Below are 21,973 nucleotides of genomic sequence, written 5' to 3'. Positions count from 1 at the left end.
TCAAAAAGGCATTGTGAAAATACCAAGTGAAAACATCAAAAAGATCATGTAATGTCCAATCCAAAATATATTATAATGTCCAACTAAAAATATTTGTTCAAAGTCGCATCATCTAGTTGCTGAAAAAACGCATAAGACTTTTATCAGATAGGAAGGTGAAGCAAGGTGACTGGTGTAAAAAAGGTTAAATTCCTCTCCGGTGCGCCACTCTGTGTTAGAGAAAAAATGTATATATGCGCTCACCAGACATTAAACCCTCAATGGGTTAACCAAGCAGTCACAGTATGAGCCACTGTGCAGCTCTCTCAGGGCTCTGCCACCGCTGTGCTGTGGGGATATTTTACACTCTTCCTTCCGTGAATGGTCCGTTTAGCGTTTGTACATGAAGGGAAACAGAAGTACAACCATGGTGCAATATTGTTGTGTAAACGTACTATGTTTATTAAAATCAGTTTACTCACAAATTCCAAAAAGACAGATCGCTATGAAATATGTTGCGCCGGCGTTACTGCTTGAATAGCAGTGTAAGGTGCACGTCCTAGGCCACGCCCTACGCGTTTCGTCAGAGCGACGTCATCTGGAGCGGCCATATTGGTGCACCTTCACGTTTATGTAGGGTGCAGTGCTCTTCTGCGCTTGCGCGATGTATTAGCGCCATTTTGATTGTGGGAATGCCCTATCCGAGCCGCTGTGTGTCTATACTGTATGCTCTCTTGTGACAGTACAAACGTGGGAAGACTCTTTACTTATTGTCAACCCAGGGTGTGCCGTCTTCTACTGTGTAACGGTCACAATAAAACCTTTGCCTTTATGTTTGTAATTGCGGACTCCGGGCATGGTAAAATATAATTATAAAGCACCGCAACCTACATAACTATTCCAGTATACTTATAAAAGGAATATCAACAATTATGCATGAATACAATTAGTATCTTCCGATATACTTATAAAAAAAGGTCAACAACTGTACATAAAAACAATTAGTAAAATTAATACAGTATATGTAAAAAATATATATATAAAACATACAGAAAAGAAAGGAGAAAAAATTAAAATGTATAAGGACCAAATATATGAAATTTAATATAAAATTTAATGTATTTAATAGTAATACCCTAACCAGCTGCATATTGCATGTGTTACCTGCAGGGCTCCCTGAATACAGGATTTTTATATGTTTATTTTCAATATAAATAGTAATAATAGTTAAAAACAAAAATACAAAAAACTATATGTCCACTATCTTAGTGAATGGACATATTCCCCGGAAAAGGGGACAAGAGGAAAGAAAAAAACTAAAAGTGAAAAAATGTATATGTGTGCTACTATGCTCACACAAATTAGAAAAAAAATTTTTTCCCAATAAGGTGAAATGAATGTAATATGGGGAGATATTGATATCTGCTCATTTTAAAAAGCCTTATTTTAAAACATTTGTTAATAGGGCAAACTAGATAGAAAAAGTGCAATGAAAGGAAACTGGTAGTGAAGTTAAATGGGGAACTCAGTGTATAGATATATACCTCATTTCAAGGCCTTGTATATGGCCTCACATGTTGCTAAACGTATCCTCCAGTAGGGGGCAGACTTTTTTCTGTGATGTCAAACAATTATTGGAAGGGGGGGAGGTGGGAAAGGAAAACCTTCTAGGTTGTGGGTCGAATGTTATACTGTGATTTATTGGTTTTTTGGTCTATATTAGTCCTGCCTTGAACCAGTAATGTATAGTTATGAGTTTAGACTGGGGGAGTTTTAAAAGTTCGTTAAGAAGCAATTCAAATCCAGCTCTACATTCATTCCCTGGGGTTGGAGGGTGTCTAAATTGTATATCCATTTGGTTTCATTTCTGGATATTTTGATGGTTTTGTCCTCACCTCTCCAGTGGGCCCTTACTTTATCAATACCATAAAATGTCATCTGTCCTGGGTCACGATTATGGTAATCCCTAAAATGTCTGGAGACACTGTGATTGGGGTACCCTTTTTTGATATTCCTAATGTGTTCACCAATTCTAGTTTGGAGTTCTCTCGTAGTACGTCCCACATACTGTCTAGAACAGGGGCACTCTATAATGTAGGTGACATAAGTGCTTTTGCATGTAATGAGCTCATTTATTCTATATTCTTTTTTGTTTGAAGCTGACTGAAAAGTGGTTCTTTTCTTTTCAGTTTTTTTACTATTTTTACACGGGAGGCATTTACCGCACCTGAAAAAACCTTTCAGATTACCCCCTACTTTAATTTGTTTCGGGGGATCAATGGTGTTTTTAACAAGTTTGTTCCTCAATGTAGGTGCCCTTCTGTAAATAAATCGCGGTTTTTTTGGGAGGATATCTTTGAGTGTGTGATCTGCTTTCAAGATAGGCCAATGTTTCTTGATGATGGATTCCACCTCTTTATGTTGCCTATTGTATCCCGTGAGGAAAGCAACTGATAAGTTGTTAATTCTATCTCGTTTTTTATCTTCCAATAATTTGTTCCGTTCCATTTGTTTTATTTCGTTTTTGAGTTTGCGCAGGCCCCTTTCATCATATCCCTTATTTTTGAACCTTTCTATTATTATTTCCGCTTGTTGTTCATAGTCAGTGCTTCTGCTGCAGTTTCTGTAAAGTCGCATCAGTTGGCCTTTTGGTATGTTCCCCAACCATTTAGCATGATGACAGCTATTTGTGGGAATGTAGCCGTTACGGTCGGTGGGTTTGAAGAAAGTGCGTGTGCCCAGTTTGTTTCCTTCCTTGTATATTTGTAGATCTAAGTAATCCACACTGTTGTTGTTGTAATTACCAGTAAATTTTATGTTGTAAATATTATTGTTGATCTCGTTGAAAAATTCTTGTAGTTGTTCTGCTGTGCCACCCCATATTATCACGATATCATCTATATACCGTCGGTACATTTTGAGGTTCTCCCTATGTACACCATATATTTGCTCTTCCTCCCATCTATTGAGAAATAAATTCGCTACACTGGGGGCATATTTAGCCCCCATGGCTACGCCTTTGATCTGATTATAGTATGTTCCCTTATACCAAAAATAATTGTGGTGCATTGCCATTTTAAGACCTTCCGTTAGGTATTGTATTTGCTCTTGTTTTAGGTCAGACATCTGTTGCAATGCCCACTCGACGCTACTGAGCCCATCCTCCTGTCTTATATTAGTGTATAACGATTCCACGTCAATCGTGACCAATAGGTCTTTCTCTTGAATTGTCAGATTTTTCAATTCTCCAATCAGTTGTTTGCTGTCACGTAAATAAGACTTTCCTTTAATTACCAACGGTTGCAGGAAGCCATCAATATAGGCCCCTAATCTGGAGAACAAGGAATCGATCCCACTCACAATTGGTCGCCCAGGTGGGTTGTTTTGATTCTTGTGTATTTTAGGGACGTGGTATATAATTGGAGTTTTAGGTGCCTTCTGTATCAGATATCTGGATTCCTTTTTGTTTAAAATGCCGAGGGTTTTCCCTTTTTCTACAAATTTTTTAAGTTTCCTTTCGTATTCAACTTTGGGATTTTTCTTCAGTTTCTTATAGGTGTTAGGGATGTTAAGTAAATTCTCCATTTCCCTCTCGTAGTCCTGTTTATTTAAAATTACCAGGCCCCCCCCTTTGTCCGCTGGTCTGATTACTATGCCTTTCTGTTTTTCTATCCGCTTAATGGTTTCCCATATGTTTTTTCCTTTAGTTCTTTTTACTTCCAAGTTCTTCAAATCGTTCTCCACCATCTTTTTGAAAACTTTTATATTCTCATCCTGCGTTACCTTAGGGTTGAATATGGAGTTGTTCCTTAATTGGGAATGTTTGTATGGACCGTTGTCTTTGTCCCTAGTATTTGGCTTTGTTGGACCAAAAAACTTGGTGATATTAAGTTTCCTCACAAATTTTTGGAGATCTATGTAAGTTTCAAATTTATCCAGACCTTTATCAGGTGCAAATTTCAACCCCATATTTAAAACTCTAAGTTCCTCTTCTGTGAACACGACTTGGCTGAGATTGTAAATGCCATCTCCTATTGTTCTCTTCTTCTTTTTCTGGAGGCCTCCTCTCTTCCCCCTTGTGCGTTTTCTGTTTGCCAGTCTGATGGCCTGTGTGGTTCCGCCCTTCTCTGTTGCCAAGGGCGTTCGTGTTCTCCATGGTTTCTCCTTGGGTTGTCTTGTCTGGTCCATCTCGGGTTCCAACCTCCATTTCTGTAATGGCTTCTTTGCTGGTTTCTTCCCGGAACAAATTATTGGAAGATAAAAAACGAGATAGAATTAACAACTTATCAGTTGCTTTCCTCACGGGATACAATAGGCAACATAAAGAGGTGGAATCCATCATCAAGAAACATTGGCCTATCTTGAAAGCAGATCACACACTCAAAGATATCCTCCCAAAAAAACCGCGATTTATTTACAGAAGGGCACCTACATTGAGGAACAAACTTGTTAAAAACACCATTGATCCCCCGAAACAAATTAAAGTAGGGGGTAATCTGAAAGGTTTTTTCAGGTGCGGTAAATGCCTCCCGTGTAAAAATAGTAAAAAAACTGAAAAGAAAAGAACCACTTTTCAGTCAGCTTCAAACAAAAAAGAATATAGAATAAATGAGCTCATTACATGCAAAAGCACTTATGTCACCTACATTATAGAGTGCCCCTGTTCTAGACAGTATGTGGGACGTACTACGAGAGAACTCCAAACTAGAATTGGTGAACACATTAGGAATATCAAAAAAGGGTACCCCAATCACAGTGTCTCCAGACATTTTAGGGATTACCATAATCGTGACCCAGGACAGATGACATTTTATGGTATTGATAAAGTAAGGGCCCACTGGAGAGGTGAGGACAAAACCATCAAAATATCCAGAAATGAAACCAAATGGATATACAATTTAGACACCCTCCAACCCCAGGGAATGAATGTAGAGCTGGATTTGAATTGCTTCTTAACGAACTTTTAAAACTCCCCCAGTCTAAACTCATAACTATACATTACCGGTTCAAGGCAGGACTAATATAGACCAAAAAACCAATAAATCACAGTATAACATTCGACCCACAACCTAGAAGGTTTTCCTTTCCCACCTCCCCCCCTTCCAATAATTGTTTGACATCACAGAAAAAAGTCTGCCCCCTACTGGAGGATACGTTTAGCAACATGTGAGGCCATATACAAGGCCTTGAAATGAGGTATATATCTATACACTGAGTTCCCCATTTAACTTCACTACCAGTTTCCTTTCATTGCACTTTTTCTATCTAGTTTGCCCTATTAACAAATGTTTTAAAATAAGGCTTTTTAAAATGAGCAGATATCAATATCTCCCCATATTACATTCATTTCACCTTATTGGGAAAAAAAATTTTTTCTAATTTGTGTGAGCATAGTAGCACACATATACATTTTTTCACTTTTAGTTTTTTTCTTTCCTCTTGTCCCCTTTTCCGGGGAATATGTCCATTCACTAAGATAGTGGACATATAGTTTTTTGTATTTTTGTTTTTAACTATTATTACTATTTATATTGAAAATAAACATATAAAAATCCTGTATTCAGGGAGCCCTGCAGGTAACACATGCAATATGCAGCTGGTTAGGGTATTACTATTAAATATATTAAATTTTATATTAAATTTCATATATTTGGTCCTTATACATTTTAATTTTTTCTCCTTTCTTTTCTGTATGTTTTATATATATATTTTTTACATATACTGTATTAATTTTACTAATTGTTTTTATGTACAGTTGTTGACCTTTTTTTATAAGTATATCGGAAGATACTAATTGTATTCATGCATAATTGTTGATATTCCTTTTATAAGTATACTGGAATAGTTATGTAGGTTGCGGTGCTTTATAATTATATTTTACCATGCCCGGAGTCCGCAATTACAAACATAAAGGCAAAGGTTTTATTGTGACCGTTACACAGTAGAAGACGGCACACCCTGGGTTGACAATAAGTAAAGAGTCTTCCCACGTTTGTACTGTCACAAGAGAGCATACAGTATAGACACACAGCGGCTCGGATAGGGCATTCCCACAATCAAAATGGCGCTAATACATCGCGCAAGCGCAGAAGAGCACTGCACCCTACATAAACGTGAAGGTGCACCAATATGGCCGCTCCAGATGACGTCGCTCTGACGAAACGCGTAGGGCGTGGCCTAGGACGTGCACCTTACACTGCTATTCAAGCAGTAACGCCGGCGCAACATATTTCATAGCGATCTGTCTTTTTGGAATTTGTGAGTAAACTGATTTTAATAAACATAGTACGTTTACACAACAATATTGCACCATGGTTGTACTTCTGTTTCCCTTCATGTACAAACGCTAAACGGACCATTCACGGAAGGAAGAGTGTAAAATATCCCCACAGCACAGCGGTGGCAGAGCCCTGAGAGAGCTGCACAGTGGCTCATACTGTGACTGCTTGGTTAACCCATTGAGGGTTTAATGTCTGGTGAGCGCATATATACATTTTTTCTCTAACACAGAGTGGCGCACCGGAGAGGAATTTAACCTTTTTTACACCAGTCACCTTGCTTCACCTTCCTATCTGATAAAAGTCTTATGCGTTTTTTCAGCAACTAGATGATGCGACTTTGAACAAATATTTTTAGTTGGACATTATAATATATTTTGGATTGGACATTACATGATCTTTTTGATGTTTTCACTTGGTATTTTCACAATGCCTTTTTGATTGTCACTTTTTAGAGTATAAGTATTGGCTCATATATGTGAGCAAAAGCACTTTTTACCAAAGCACCTATATTTTTAGTTGTGATAGATTAGTTGTATTTTTTACCACACTTGTGCATGGTTGTTTTGTAAGATAACGGATACACATTTTCATTCACATATATTTTTAATATCACGTATATAGTGTATTTGTGAAATTCCCACATTGGGCTTCATTTCATGTAATTTGCAGAGTATTAGCATTTTTAGTACACCATTTAGGTTTTAGCGCCAATGCTCAATTTACTTTTCAGATTTCTAGTCTATTCCCATCTTGAGGGATAGGTTTCAAGCACAGGCAGCTTTAACCCCTCACAGTTCACTTTATTGTAGTCATTTTAACATTTAAACTTATTTAAACTTGTCTAGCGAACAGGTAAATTTGTCCATAGCGCAATCTTATCTTTTCTTATTACAGGCATTATTAAATTTGTTTAAATAAAACTGAATTTATATTTTTTCCTTACTGCATACAGTTCTCCTTTTAAAGCGTTTATATATTTGTGAACTATACATTTTGCTCTGGTGCTCATGTTGCGTTAAGGAGGCCAAATAGCTATTCCATTCATACTCACCAACATCCCATGGAGAGGCAGGCGTCCATGAACCCGAAACTGGTTAGTGCAGCTCAGGCCTTTCCGTGTGTATATCAGCATATCTGAAAACTGAAGAGACACAAACTTGTATATTTAATTATCATTATTTAATAAATGCAGATTTAATCAAAAATAAAGAGACATTCCATAGAGGATCAGTAATGACATTAGATAAGATAGTTGATCTGCAGTATATCACAATTGTCCTGCCACACAAATGTTTACTTTCATCATTGAAGAATACTTCACTGAAAGGGCTGTACTTCAACTGTATATTTTATGAGAATAATAATAGAATATAGGAAAAAAATTGTTGAACATTGTGATGCTTCAAGAATTTCCTCTGCGTTGCAAAAAACCCTGCCCTTCTCAAAGTCTAAGAATGGAATTTTCCTTCCTGGTTAAACTATTCAAAAAAAAATTGGAAACTAGAAACATAAAACAAACAGCACCTATTCCAAATATGTCCGGAATTTACAGGTCCCAAAGAAACAGGTTGTTAATATAAAGTATGTAAAAATTTGCACAGATTGGGAGCAAATGTATTATATTTTGTGCGTAGCAACACCATCTTTCAACTTTCTCAATATACCAGCCTTCCATGTTTGTAGAGCATACTTACAAGGTAGAACATGCGTGGCTGCAAGCCATTCTTGGTCAGTTTGTATAGACAGCCCTCTCTAATAAATTCCTGGAGAGAAAGCAAAAATATCACCATAGGAAATAAACATGCCTTAGCATGAACATAATGCTGGAATACTTACACGACCTGGTGAAGACAGGTGCTCTCCTCCCAGAAGGTCTCTCTCAAGCTGGTCCAGTCTTTGTAGGTTCTGCAAGTGCAGCAGACGGTGTCGAAGCTGAGAACTCACTGCTCTGGCTTCACCTAAAGCCCCTGTGACAAACACAGTGTTCATTATCATTTGCTGTCCAGTCTGTTTATTTGAAAAGTGCAACAATTTCAATTTCTGAATGACAGCTGAGAGTACAGAGCAAACCACCTAGAGATCTACAGCAATAATTCTATTGGTTATACGATTTCCACAGCTTCTCCAGGATAGTGCAGGCTAGATGATTGCTTCAGCTACTGTCAGACATTGGTAGACCCACTGCATCACCAGGGGCAACAGCCAACAGGCAGGACAGAACTAGAACATGAAGTTCCCAGACTGATGGGCAGAACAGCAGACATTGATGAAATCAGTCAGATTAGGCACATTCAAACTAATACTAAATAGTCCATCTTCCAGAGAGGTAAACAGAGCACAAAATGACAACTGCAGACATTATTAGAATAAGCACAGACAGGTTGAGGACAAACACAATGCAGACAATCACAGGAAAAATCAAGGACATGAAAAAACAGACAGACCTCTATCCAGGGCATGTGTAGACCAGACTATCTTGTTTAACTAGCCTAATTAGGCACAAGTTGAATATCCAGCAGTCTACTTATGCACTTGTAACTGAGATAGGTGTGCACTGCAGAGACCTGAACGGCAGTGCTGAATAATAACCAGCATACAGAGAAGAGTTCAAGGGTGATCATTACATACCTACTTAATAGAAACTTGGAGCACAGAGACTGTCGTATCATGCAATAGTGTTAGAATTTTTTTTTTAACAGATATAAAAAGAGAGGTTCTAATTACCCAATCAATAGATTTTGATAGAAGTGTTGGATGTTTGCTACGGTAACAGCTGTATAGCTACCCTAGTGTTGGGCTATGGCATTTTAACTACAATCTGGCAGCAGTTTTTAATGACTCTGGAAACCTACGTACATGTTTTGCTGACCTTTTAGATAAACCAAGGAAGTACAGAAAACATGAATTGCCGGAACATACATTGAGAATAAAGGTTGGATTGCAAATCCCTGTTGAAAGTACACCTGCCACACAAGAAATATAGGGAGGGTTGACATTGCATATATCCTTCGAAAACTTAAAATTGCCTGGGTGCATCTGACCTCCAAGTGATCCATGACCTGAAAAAAAATGTCATGAATGAAAATCTTTGGGTCAACAGAAAGCGTCGGGGAACAATAACCAAGGCACAAGCCCCGAAGCTTCTAGTCCACACCATAGTTAATGATAATACAGTTCGGCACCCAAGAATATTTGGCTAGTCCCAGCAGTACTGAAACTAAAGAACTAAAGCTTCAGATCCGCAGGTATAGCCATGATCAGGATAAGATGGAGGCCTGGATAGGCTACAGACCCATGTGGTTTGCAGGTCAAAAAATAGGTCAGCACAGGCAGCAGACAGTGATCAGAAATCACAAATACCATCTTAGTTTAAAGGGGGGCAAGTGCATATAGCAGGAGACAGAGGATATGCCAAGTTCAATTCCAAGAGCCAAGCCAGAAAAAAAAATCCAACATACACAAATATAGCCTTTCACACTCTTGTTCAGACACTTGATTGGTGAACTGAGTCATACTGCAGCCCTGTGCTGAATGCCTGGTGTGGAACTTGCAATGCGACTATGCCACAGTGCTGGATATCTGCCAGAAAATGTTGTGGGTACAGCCTAAATACAGCACATTTGATCAGTCCAGGAAAAGGACATAAATCAGAAGCATGGGCAGCACAGTGGAGTAGTGGGTATCACTCTCGCCTACCAGTAAAAATGGGTCGATGGATCAAGCCCCTGAAGACGCATGTTAAGACGAAATGTTGGGTGACATCAGAGACTAGTGACGCGGACGGAGAGACGGCAGCCATCTTGATGGTTAGAAGCGCTGGTCGCTTCATAATGCTTGCTTGACATACATTAAATGGGAGTCTATTTTATTACCCTTTTTTTCCAAATAAATACCCTTCATAAGAGGTTTGCGCAACGAGCATTCTTCTGCTTTTTACATTCATATGATTATCGAGCCACCATTTGTGCATTGGAGTATATCTGGTACATTCTGCCTGAGAGGAAGGGATCCTAGGATTTTCTGATTATGGTCCAATCTGAGGGAGATCTTTTGGGATAACCTGGAAAGTGGATTGTTCTTGAATTTGGATTGATCGTCATCTTCATCATTTGAATACATATAATGTGTATGGCCCATACAATGATGGTAAGGTTCAGTTAGTTCAGGTGAAGATAAAGGTGATGTGCTTCTTACCTTATTCATTTTCCACGGTGTATTCTGCCCAAGGCCCCTTTCACACGGGGCGGATCAGTAATGATCTGCCCCGTGATGATCCGCTCGCTCAGCGGGGATCTCTCCGTTGTCCCCGCTGAGCCGGCGGCGGACAGGGCCGTCTCTGCACACTGTGCAGGGACCGCCCTGTCAGCTCTCCATTCTCCTCTATGGGGATCGGATGAGCACGGCCCGTCTGTCCGTGTTCATCCGATCTGCAGACGGATAGAAAAATAGGATTTTCCTCCGTCTGCAGAATCGGACAGTAGCGGAGGCGGACGATAGCGGGTGTCTGCGGATGTTCATCCGCAGACACCCGCTATCCCATAGGGATGCATGTATGTCCGTATTTCATCCGCAAACGGATGGATGAAATACGGACATACTGTCCGCATGTGTGAAAGGGGCCTAGTATTTTTTTCTCCTTGGTGGCTATTATCCTGATTGATTCCACTTTCTTCATAGATAAACTTTCATTATGAACTTTATATTGTTTCTTTTTATTATTTATGGTTATTGAGCTCTACACTTCTTTTTTCCAACCACAACACTACCTTCCTGGAGTTTGCATGTTCTCCCTGTGCCTGCGTGGGTTTCCTCTCACACTCCAAAGACATGCTGGTAGGTTATTTGGCTTCTGTCTAAACTGGCCCTAGTATACGAATGTGAGTTAGGGACCTTAAATTGTAAGCTCCTTGAGGGTAGGGACCGATGTGAATGTGCAATGTATATGTAAAGAGCTGCGTAACTTGATGGCGCTATACAAGTACCTTAAATAAATAAGTGAGTGAGCTAAACCACCTGTGCAGATACATTCATATCACCAGATGCAAAATTCTTCTAAGTTCATGTAGTATACAAAATATCATTCTTTCTAAGCTGCAGACGTTTCAAAGGAGTATACAACCCAGATTTGTTGCACATGCAAACATTTTATTATACTGTGTATTATTTACTTCATATGCCATTAGTCTTTAATGAGCTATCAGATTCTACTGAGACTACATTTAGACCCCTTTCACACTAAAAAAAAGTGCCTGAAAATCTTACGAAAACCTATTTTCATTAAAATCGATGAATGCTTTCACACTGGGGCAGTGCGCTGGTAAAGTGGTGAAAAAACGCCCCTCTCCATTGAAATGAATGGAAAGTGTTTCAAAAGTTCTTCAAAAGTGCTCAGTGTTTTACTGGCAGCTTACAAGCGCCTCAGTGTGAAAGGGGCCTCTGATGCGTAATTTATGCAGTAAACCAGAATAAGATCTTTATTTGAAAAAGAAAATAGGCTTTTATACACTTGAGAAGGAGGTCACTCACCACATTAGCAATGACCCAAATATTTACCCAAAACATCACACAATGGTTTAGCCAACGAGGTACAGCTGACTCATGGCTAATCCCACCACAGAGGATCCTTAATTAACCACCTGGATGACTCAGATGTCACATTGCAGGTCAGACTTGCCGACTCCAAGCTAACTACAAACAATACACATTATCATAAGTATAAACACAGAACTCCTTCAGACAATAACAGACCTACTTACAATAAACACTTTATGGCAGGGGTCCCAGACAGGTGGTTTTCCAACATCAGCATCTGCTATGAGTCCCCACTGACAGAGACCATCATGGCCTTTTTAATAATGTCCTTTTGCATTAAATAACAGAGCATCTTCCTAAATTCTTGTAGCTCCCTCAAGTTGCAGGGCCCATAGTCGGTAGGCAAGAGGGTAGCATTAAATCCCCTCCAAAAGCCTCTGTCCTGGGTGAGTCTATCACAGTCACAATGGTAAATAGACAGCTGACAAGCAGTGGTTGCAGCAGCTTTTTGTGGGCCTTCTAGGTGTTACTGAGCCCTCCCCCACCAAAATATAAGGGTTAAAGTTGAAGTTAAGCTCCATACTGCATTTCTGTTGCTTTAATGACTTGACTTACCTGTAAGGAAGTATTGTCCCACCTTGTACAGACAAGCCTGTTAAAATCTTCACTGCTGGGATGCCCAGTCCTCCTCCCTGCTGCGGAATTTCAGGCATGGAGATTAATAGCTCAGAGTCTTCGCTGAAGCTGCAGTGAACAAGTTCCCAATGGAGACCAGCCCCGTTCTCCACATTGAAAAATAGTCTTAAAGTATACACTGCTCGTAATAGAACCACTAAATGGGAGAGAATCCTGTGGTTCATCAGACTCGCCCCCATTCAGAGGTCATGTTACATGTACTGTATACTATGAAACAACTTTTCCTGATGGAGGAAGAGGATGAAGGGAGCGGGTCCCCATTGCGAGCTTGTTCACTGCAGCTTCACAGAAGACTCAGAGCTATTATTTCCTCAGCCCAAAGATTCATCAGCAGTAAGAGGACTGGGCATCCCTGCATATTTCATTAGATTCATTTTCAGCTTAAGACCCTTTTCTCCCTGAGCCTCGGATAGCACTAACGGAAAAGCGCCGCTTGTTTTAGCTGTGCTTTAACGTCTTTTTAGCAGCGCTATTCGCTCGCTAGCAGAGTGCTTTTTACTCCGCTAACGGCCGAAGAAAGGGTTACATGCGCCCCTGTAGTGCCACTGCCGAAGCGATTTGCAGGTGCTTCTGTGGTGGTGCCCATTAATTTCAATGGGGAGGAGCGGTGAATACACCGCTCCAAAGATGCCAGCGCAACGCCCCAGTGTGAAAGCACTCGGACTTTCACATTGAAGTGGCAGGGGAGGCGTTTTTCAGATGCTTTACAGGTGCTACTTTTCGCCCTTTAGCCACTGAAAAAACGCCTCTGTGTGAAAGGGGTCTTAATGAGGGGGGCGCAGCGTGTAAGAGTGACAATATGTATTAGAATATTCCAGCAGACCCTCCCACAATGTGAGTTTTATAAGTACAGTTATATTTTGATTTTATCAGAATCAACAGGTATTTTATCACTTATCAAACATATGCAACAGAACACTTAACAGTATATTAAATCAGAGGAAACACATAACAGAAGTTTATTGTTACAGTTAACACTTTAGGCTAGGTTTCCACTAGTGTAACTTTTCATTCGACTGAAAAGTCACATGACAAGTCGTACCCCATGATTTCCAATGAGTGCCGTTCATTTCTGTGCGACTTCAAGACGCAACGACTTCAAAGTAGTCCCTGCACTACTTTGGTCCCACTCTGACGCGACTTGAGGTCCATAGACCTCAAGAATACACAGGCATTGCTTCAAGTCGCGGCAAAAAAATCACGGGTAAAATTGCGCAACAAAATTGCGCGATTTTGGGGAAGCAATAGTGGAAGCATAGCCTTAATGATTAATTGGAATATGAATGTTGTCTGGTTAATTCAGTAGACAATGAAAGCTTACTTTGGCAGTTGTTGTAATCATGGTGTGAAGGTGGATAATGACGACACAGTCGCTCTAGTAATTTTTCATACTGCAGGGGGCGCTGTAGAGGCTTCAACAGAAGACAGCTGAGTGGCAAATAACATAATCTCTGTTGTTCAAATTCCTGCAATAGAACATCCATCTCATGCTTCCTATGAGTTTTCCTTTGCATCTCCAGAAAGACTTCTTCTAGTTTATGCAACGATGGGAGCAATGTCTATAACAGACACAAGTAGAAACATGAAGAGATGGTAAATGAATGAATGTAAAACATGATTTTTCAAACACTGATGGGACATCATCTTTTAATGTAGTGGTCTCTAGATGCGAGGTTCCCTTTGTCCCTAGCCCAAGTATGTTCTCAGTGGCACGTCTCTGATAACCTGAAACAAAACTCAGCATCTCTTTTTAATTGAACAGTCAACACAATATAGAATTTAGTCTGGGCTGACCATATTGAGAGGAGTAGGTGAGCCAAAAAAAGCCATCAAATGCCATATGCTCTCAGCTTCCTCTAGGATAGGTCATTTAAGGTCACCTGACCCCCCCTAGGACATTCTAGAAATTCCCAGGACCCATATTTAAGCAGAATGGCTTGTGGGTGTGCGTGTGTCCAACCCACATGATGCTTGTTGCACACAGTCTGATAAAGAGCAGGTATGCTCGTAACTGTACAGTAACTGCTACATTCTACAGGTTACGAAGAAATTGAAGGCCTTTGCACTGGAAATTGTGTACCACCTTTTTATTTATAATATATATACATATACATACACACACACACACACACACTAAAAGGTCACCAAAAAGTACACTTTTACACTTTTTTTACACTTGTTTTCATGTACATTTTTCTCATCTGTTGTGATGCATTGGCAGTACACCTCAAATAAATGGGCTGCTATAATGCAACTGTGTGTTGTAATGTGCTTTAATGCATGTACATTAAAGTACTGCAGTGGATCACTTTAATGTAAATGGACCCTCAGTCTTTTGAAGTATGATATTGGAGTCAATTTCATGGTATATTTATGTTGCAAAGTTTAATATTGAAAGCATTAATTTTGAAAATATGACTGATCATGCCAAAAACTGTCTTTTATTTTAGGATCACATAGTTTCTGGGATCCTTTTTAAATCATAACAACAGAAATCACCCAAATGGCCCTAATGAAAACGTTACATACCCTGGAATGTTTGGCCTTGCTACAGGCACAGAAGGTGGCACACAGGTTAAAATGGCAATTAAAGGTTATATTTCCACATTTGTGGCTTTTTAAATCACAGTTATTGACTATTTATACACAGACACTGAGTTTGTTAGCTCTCACATGGATGCACTAAGCACGCTAGACACTGAGCCATGAGGAGGTAGAAAAGAACAGTCAAAAGACCTGTGTAACAAGGTAATGAAACTTTACAAAGATGAAAAATTATATAAAAAGATATCCAAAGCCTTCAATATGCTAGTCAGTACTGTTTAATAACTTATTAAGAAATGTAAAATTTGGGAATCTCTTGATATCAAGCCAAGGTCAGGTAGATCAAGAAAGATTTAAGCCACAAGTTCCACAGGATACAAGAAAAACCCACAGGTAACCGCAGGAGAAATACAGGCTGCTCTCCAAAAAGACAGTGTGGTTGTTTTTAGGGAGCACAATTCAACGATACTTGAACAAAAAAGAGCTGCATGGTTGAGCTGCCAGAAGCAAGCCTTTACTGTGCTATTGCCACAAAAAAGTCAACTGTGCAGTGCCTTGCATTTGTTGTACTTGCTGTTTGAATGAAACTGAAGTAAAGAATTGCCGTGAAACACGAGTCCCATATTTTCCTACAATTTAAATATCGGTGGAGGATTGGGAGTCCACCTTGACTGTGCTTTGACAATTGAATTAAAAGAAAGGAAGGTAACCCACCCATTGATCGTTTTAAATATATATATATATATATATATATATATATATATATATATATATATATATATATATATATATATATATATATAATATCTTCTGGTAATGGGGTGAGTTACATCTCTCGTGTCGTGTCCATTATTCTCCTGGAGCAGCATCACTGTGGGCTCCCAATATTAAAATCGAAAAAAAAAAGACAGGACACAATCTTTGTTCATAACATGTAGAATGTAGCAGCTGCTGTACAGTTACAGGCATATCTGCTCTTCAGACTGTGTGCAATCATCATACCTATATACCAACACTACGGGTTTGCTCAAAGCTAGACAAACTAACAATCACCATTCACCAATAATTAATTCTACTACTCAACTTCTCCCTAAAGTTACCAACTACACAAACACATATTTACATGGTATCAATATCCATCACATCTTAATATACGATTATTAAGGGAACATAAAAATCAATCCTCATATCTATTATAGAAACAAGTATAGGTCATAATCACTGTTCATCCCATTGGGATGCAAGGATTGTAATCTATTTATCCACCATACCTCTTTGTTTCAATTTCAAAATTCTATCCCCCCCCCCTTTGTCTCTGCACACTTCTTCCAGTATCATGAATCTTAAATCTGGATCTTTATGACCCTGTTCTATGAAATGCTTCGATACTGGCAGCCCAGGTTGTTTATTCCTAATGGTGCTGCGATGTTGGGCAATACTTTCTTTAATCTTTTGTGTGGTTTCTCCTACATAGATCAACTTGCATGGGCAAGTTAAAATGTAAAATTATGTAAGTTGACTGACACGTATGGAAAACTTTTATCATAAATTTCTGACCACTGTTTAGATGTATGTAATTGTCACCTTTCATCATCAAATTGCATTGTATGCAATTAAGGCAAGGAAAGCAACCATTCCTTATCCTGCCTAAAAATTTTGTTTTAATTTCAAGATTATTTGTCCTACAATTTGACCATACTAGTGTGTCGCTTATTCCTACGGTATGCGTTTAGGCTAGGTTTCCACTATTGCAACCCCAAAGTCGCGCGATTTTGCAGCAATTTTACCACAATGTCTTGCCGCAACTTGAAGCAATGCCTGTGTATTGTTGAGGTCTATGGACCTCACGTTGCATCAAAGTGGGACCAAAAGTAGTGCATGGACTACTTTGAAGTCGCACAGATATGAAAGGTACTCATTGGAAATCAAGGGGTACGACTTGTCATGCGACTTTTCAGTCTCAAATCGCATAAAAAGTCGAACTAGTGGAAACCGTGCCTTAACGGTGTCTGCTGTAAATCTATCTTTGGGTAAGCATGTTTTAGTAAGGGACACATTTTGTTTCATTCTAAAGAGGTGGAATTGCATGGAAAAGGGCAATCTCCTCACCGCCTGTTTGTATCTCCCCACAGCTATCTTTTTCTCTTCCTGTAATATTTCCCTAATTTCGTGTGAAATTATATTCTCGGGATATCCCCGCTCTTGAGCTTCTGACACATCTTTTCAAACCTTTTTTTCTCTCATGGCTTTGTCACTTACAATGCGTTTAACCCTACAGAGTTGGCTTCGTACAATGGATTTAAATGGGTGGATGGAAACTATCAAACCAAAGCAAATTGATTCCTGTCGGTAGGCTTGGTAAAGAAATCAGATTCTATCAAATTGTTACTATGTAAATCCTAGTATCTAGAAATGTAACTGACATACCTCTCACGTGCATCTTAAATTGAATATCAGGACAATACTCATTAAGTATTCCACAAATCTATTTAGAGACTCCGCGTTGCCCTGCCATATAGCAAATACATCATCAATAAAATGCCACCAGGTGGCGCAATGTGTGTTAAGTAAATCATTTTGATAGATTTACTTCTGTTCGAATTCATTCATAAATGCACAAGCAAATGGCGGTGCAACATTTGAGCCCATGACGATCCTGAAATAAAAAATATTTAATGGACAAAATGACTTGAAAGTATTTCTTAAAACATTAATGTTTGTGGTTATGAGAAGCTGTTGCTTTCTCTAATCAATCCCTGCTCAATGGATGGATGTGTATGAGCTTTTAACATCCCAGGTCACCAATACTTAATCTCCCTGACACTGTGGTACACTTTTCAATTTATGCAAAAAAATCATTAGTGTCTTTTATATAAGACTTTGTGTGTTTCACCAAAAGGGACAGGATTTTATCCAAAATCTGTGCAGAGGGTACAAAAATTGAATCTCTCCCTGAGACAATGGGACGCCCAGGGGGAGATTTGCTGTCCTTGTGCATCTTCGGCAATGTATTCAATACTGGGATCCATGAACGGAATTTCTACTAACCTAGTCATACATGGATCCCAGTATTATATACATTGCCGAAGATACATAGTGGCATACAATCAGAGAGATGAAATATTGGTGACCTGGGATGTTAATAGCGTATATACATCCATCCTGCATCGAGCAGGTATTGATGCGGCCATAGGATTGATTTTAGAAAGCAACAGCTTCTCAGAACCGCAAATATTAATGTTTGAGAAATTGTTTCAAGTAATTTTGTCCAATAAATATTTTTTACTTCAGGATCAGTTTTATGTACAGTTCAATGGAGTTGCCATGGGCTCCAGCGTTAAACCGCCATTTGCTTGTGCATTTATGAATGAATTCGAACAGAAGTAAATCAAAATGATTTATTTAAAAAACACATTGCGCCACCTGGTGGCACTTTATTGATGATGTATTTTCTATATGGCAGGGCAATGTGGAGTCTCTACGATTTGATGCAATGCTTAATGAGTATTGTCCCAATATTCAATTTAAGATGCACGTGGGAGGCATGTCAGTTACATTTCTAGATACTAGGATTTTCATTGGTAACAATTTGATAGAATCTGGTTTATTTACCAAGCCTACCAACAGGAATCAATTGCTTTTATCTGATAGTTTCCATCCACCCCATGTATTTAAATCCATTGTACGGAGCCAACTTTGTAAGGTTAAATGCAGTGTAAGAGACAAAGCCATTAGAGAAAAAAGGTTTGAAGAGATGTGTCATAAGCTCAGGGAGTGGGGATATCCCAAAAATATAATTTCACACAAAATTAGGGAAATATTACAGGGAGAGAAAAAGATAGCCGTGGGGAGATACAAACAGGAGGTGAGGAGATTGCCCTTTTCCATGCAATTCCACAGCTATAGTGAAGACCTCTTTAGAATCATTAAACGACATTGGCCCTTGCTAAAAGGTGCTTACCCACAGATAGAAGATTTACAGCAGACACCGTTAAAAGCATACCGTAGGAATAAGACATTAAGAGACACACTAGTACAGTCAGATTGTAGGACAAACTTGAAATGAAAACAGCATTTTTAGGCAGGAAAAGGAATGGTTGCTTTCCTTGCCTTAATTTCAGTTTGATGATGAAAGGTGACAATTACATACATCCGAGCAGTGGTTAGAAATTTATGATAAAAGGTTTCCATACGTGTCAGTCAACTAACAATTTACATTTTAACTTGCCCATGCAAGTTGATCTATGTAGGAGAAACCACACAAAAGATTAAATACAGAATTGCCCAACATTGCAGCACCATTAGGAATAAACAACCTGGACTTCCAGTATTGAAGCCTTTCCTAGAACAGGGTCATAAAGATTCGGATTTAAGATTCATGATACTGGAAGAAGTGTGCAGAGACAAAGGGAGGGGGGGGGGGGATAGAATTTTGAAATTGAAACAAAGAGGTATGGTGGATAAATAGATTACAATCCTTGCATCCCAATGGGATGAACAGGGATTATGATCTATACTTGTTTCTATAATAGATATGATGATTGATTTTTATGTTTTTTTTCTTTTTTAGGTGAGAACAGAAACTCACAGGATAAAAGACATTGAATGTGCTTGGAGATGAGCGAATGTTTAAAGGAATCACGTTTTAAGATGTAATGGATATTGATTCCATGTAAATATATGTGTTTGTGTAGTTAATTAGTAACTTTAGGGAGAAGTGGAGTAGTAGAATTAATTATCGGTGAATGGTGATTGTTAGTTTGTTTAGTTTAGAGTAAATACAATACAGAATGGGTTAATTAAAGTTAGAATGGGTGATGCGGGTTACACCTGTGTGAACACACCCTGTGGTGTTGGCATATAGGTATGATGCTTGTTGCAGATAGTTGCAGTGTCTGAAGTGCGGGTATGCTTGTAACTGTACAGTAGCTGCTACATCCTAACATGTTACGAAGAAATTGAAGTAAACCCTTTGCATTGGAGATTGTGTGTCGTCTTTTTTTCAATAGACCAAGAAAGAGATATATATATATATATTATATATACACATACACACACACACACACACACACACACACACACACACACACACACACACACACAATGTATATTGTTATACATGGTGTTAATGGAAAAAAAATGTCTTCATCTGTTGTGATGCATGTACACTCAGAATAAAAGGGCTGCAATAATGCAACAGATGTGACCGTGTGTTGTAATGTGCTTTAACGGACATACATTAAAGTACAGCAGATCACTTTAATGTAAATGGACCCTCAGTCTTTTGAAGTATAATATAGGATGCAATTTTATTTATGTTGCAAAGTTTGGATTCACTTTATGGTTTGGCATAAAGTGGAACTGTATCCTAAATATTATTTATCCTGGATAGAATGAAAACGTTAGAGCCACTGTTAGTTTTTATTGTCATCTATGTAAGGAGAGGCTTTTGCCGAAAAATTTAAGCATTTTGATGTTGCACTGCTGCCTGTGCTCAATAAAGATTTAAGAAGAAGCAATCGAGTTGCCGGCATTTTCTTTTGCAATTTTGATGTATGGAACACAATAGCCTGAGCACAGTTATTACGCTCATCATCCTATAAACACGAGGTAGAACTTGGGCGAGTCTTTTTCTACATTATGTAAGGAGATTTCCCTTCACGTTCTGCCTTTGTGATAATGTTAGTGGGATAAGAAAAGAGGGAAGGTTTTCGTACTGGGTCTGTAGGCAGCAATAAGATCCTGACAGAGGTTCTATTTTTTCCTCACTCTATAAAAATAAATGCAGTTAATCACTGATCGCCTTTCCCTGCTGCATATAACCTGTATATTGTACTGTATACCATGGATTTGGTCAGCTACAAATTCTCAGTAACAAAACAGGAAACAGATGTACATACTCATAATCTCACCCGCAAGGCAGTCATTTTCCTTAACATGAAATCTCCAAGTATTTGCATGTCCTTAGTATGTGCAGATTTTCCTTCCCTGAAAGCAACATGAGATAGAAACATAAGAGTAAGAAGAGCAAACACTATATACAGTATATGTAGAAGCACTATAAGCAGCTTTCTTCAAATAGCACATAATACCTGCCTGACTAAGGCCCGGTTCACACTGGTGCGACATACACTCTGACATGTCGCATGACGTGTATAAATCAATGATTTCCTATGAGAGCCGTCTTAACTGGTATGCTTTATCTTGGTCCAACTTTGGAGAAGCTTCCTGCACTACTTTGGTCCAATTTCAGCCCATCAAAGTTATATCAGCATCTTAACGGATCCCACTTGTGACATGCGACTTGTGCTCAGAGACAACGTTAGCACTACAAAACGTATTAAAAAATCTCAAGTTGGATCCTGTTAAAGTCTGACCAATGTTGCAGGGCAAAATCGGATCAGAAGTCGTGGGACGTTCATGTCGGAGTAGTGTGAACCGGGCCTTATTGAAACATATTTTTCACTCATTACAATCTTGTTTTCCTGATCTACCTACCTTATAGACCCTCCCCCCCCCCCCCCACCTAATTTCCAGAGTGCTTAAAGCGGAATTCCAGCCAAAAATAGAACTTACACTCATTGCCACATTTGGCACCTTTTGGGGGCAGGATACCTGTCTTTCACAAGTATCCTGTTCCCACTCAGCCACGGGAATTGACGTCACTGCCCGGGCTCCCTCCTTCTTCCCCACACGCCAGGCCAGTAGGAGAGAAGAGCGGAACCTCACGCATGCGCAGTTATGGCTTCACTGCCGGGTTCCCTCACTCGCAATGGAGGCTGCATGCACCCAACTGCTGATGGAAACATCAGCTGCGGTGCTGACATCGCTGGACTTCAGGACAGGTAAGTGTCCTACTATTAAAACTGTCTGTACTAATGTTGTAAAGCGCTGAGTAAACTGTCATAATAATAATAATAATAATAATAATGCTTACTTTA

General features: G+C 39.1%; 1 protein-coding gene across 1 annotated transcript in view; it reads right to left on the bottom strand.

The window, feature by feature from the left end:
* Positions 1–21,973, bottom strand: part of FARP2 (FERM, ARH/RhoGEF and pleckstrin domain protein 2) — a 205,809-nt gene that overhangs the window by 34,459 nt on the left and 149,377 nt on the right. Inside the window, exons 17-21 of the mRNA XM_077488426.1 lie at positions 20,945–21,020; positions 13,810–14,047; positions 8,097–8,227; positions 7,955–8,023; positions 7,312–7,401 (exon numbers count right to left, since the gene is read on the bottom strand). Coding sequence (XP_077344552.1) covers positions 7,312–7,401; positions 7,955–8,023; positions 8,097–8,227; positions 13,810–14,047; positions 20,945–21,020 — 604 coding nt within the window. The remainder of the gene's footprint in view (positions 1–7,311; positions 7,402–7,954; positions 8,024–8,096; positions 8,228–13,809; positions 14,048–20,944; positions 21,021–21,973) is intronic.

This window comes from Lithobates pipiens, unplaced genomic scaffold (assembly GCF_037356315.1).
Source record: "Lithobates pipiens isolate NorthernLeopardFrog02 unplaced genomic scaffold, aLitPip1_a1.2 Scaffold_18, whole genome shotgun sequence".
NCBI lineage: Eukaryota > Metazoa > Chordata > Amphibia > Anura > Ranidae > Lithobates > Lithobates pipiens.
The sequence above is the reverse complement of the archived record's forward strand: the minus strand, read 5'-3'. Positions and strand labels throughout refer to the sequence as shown.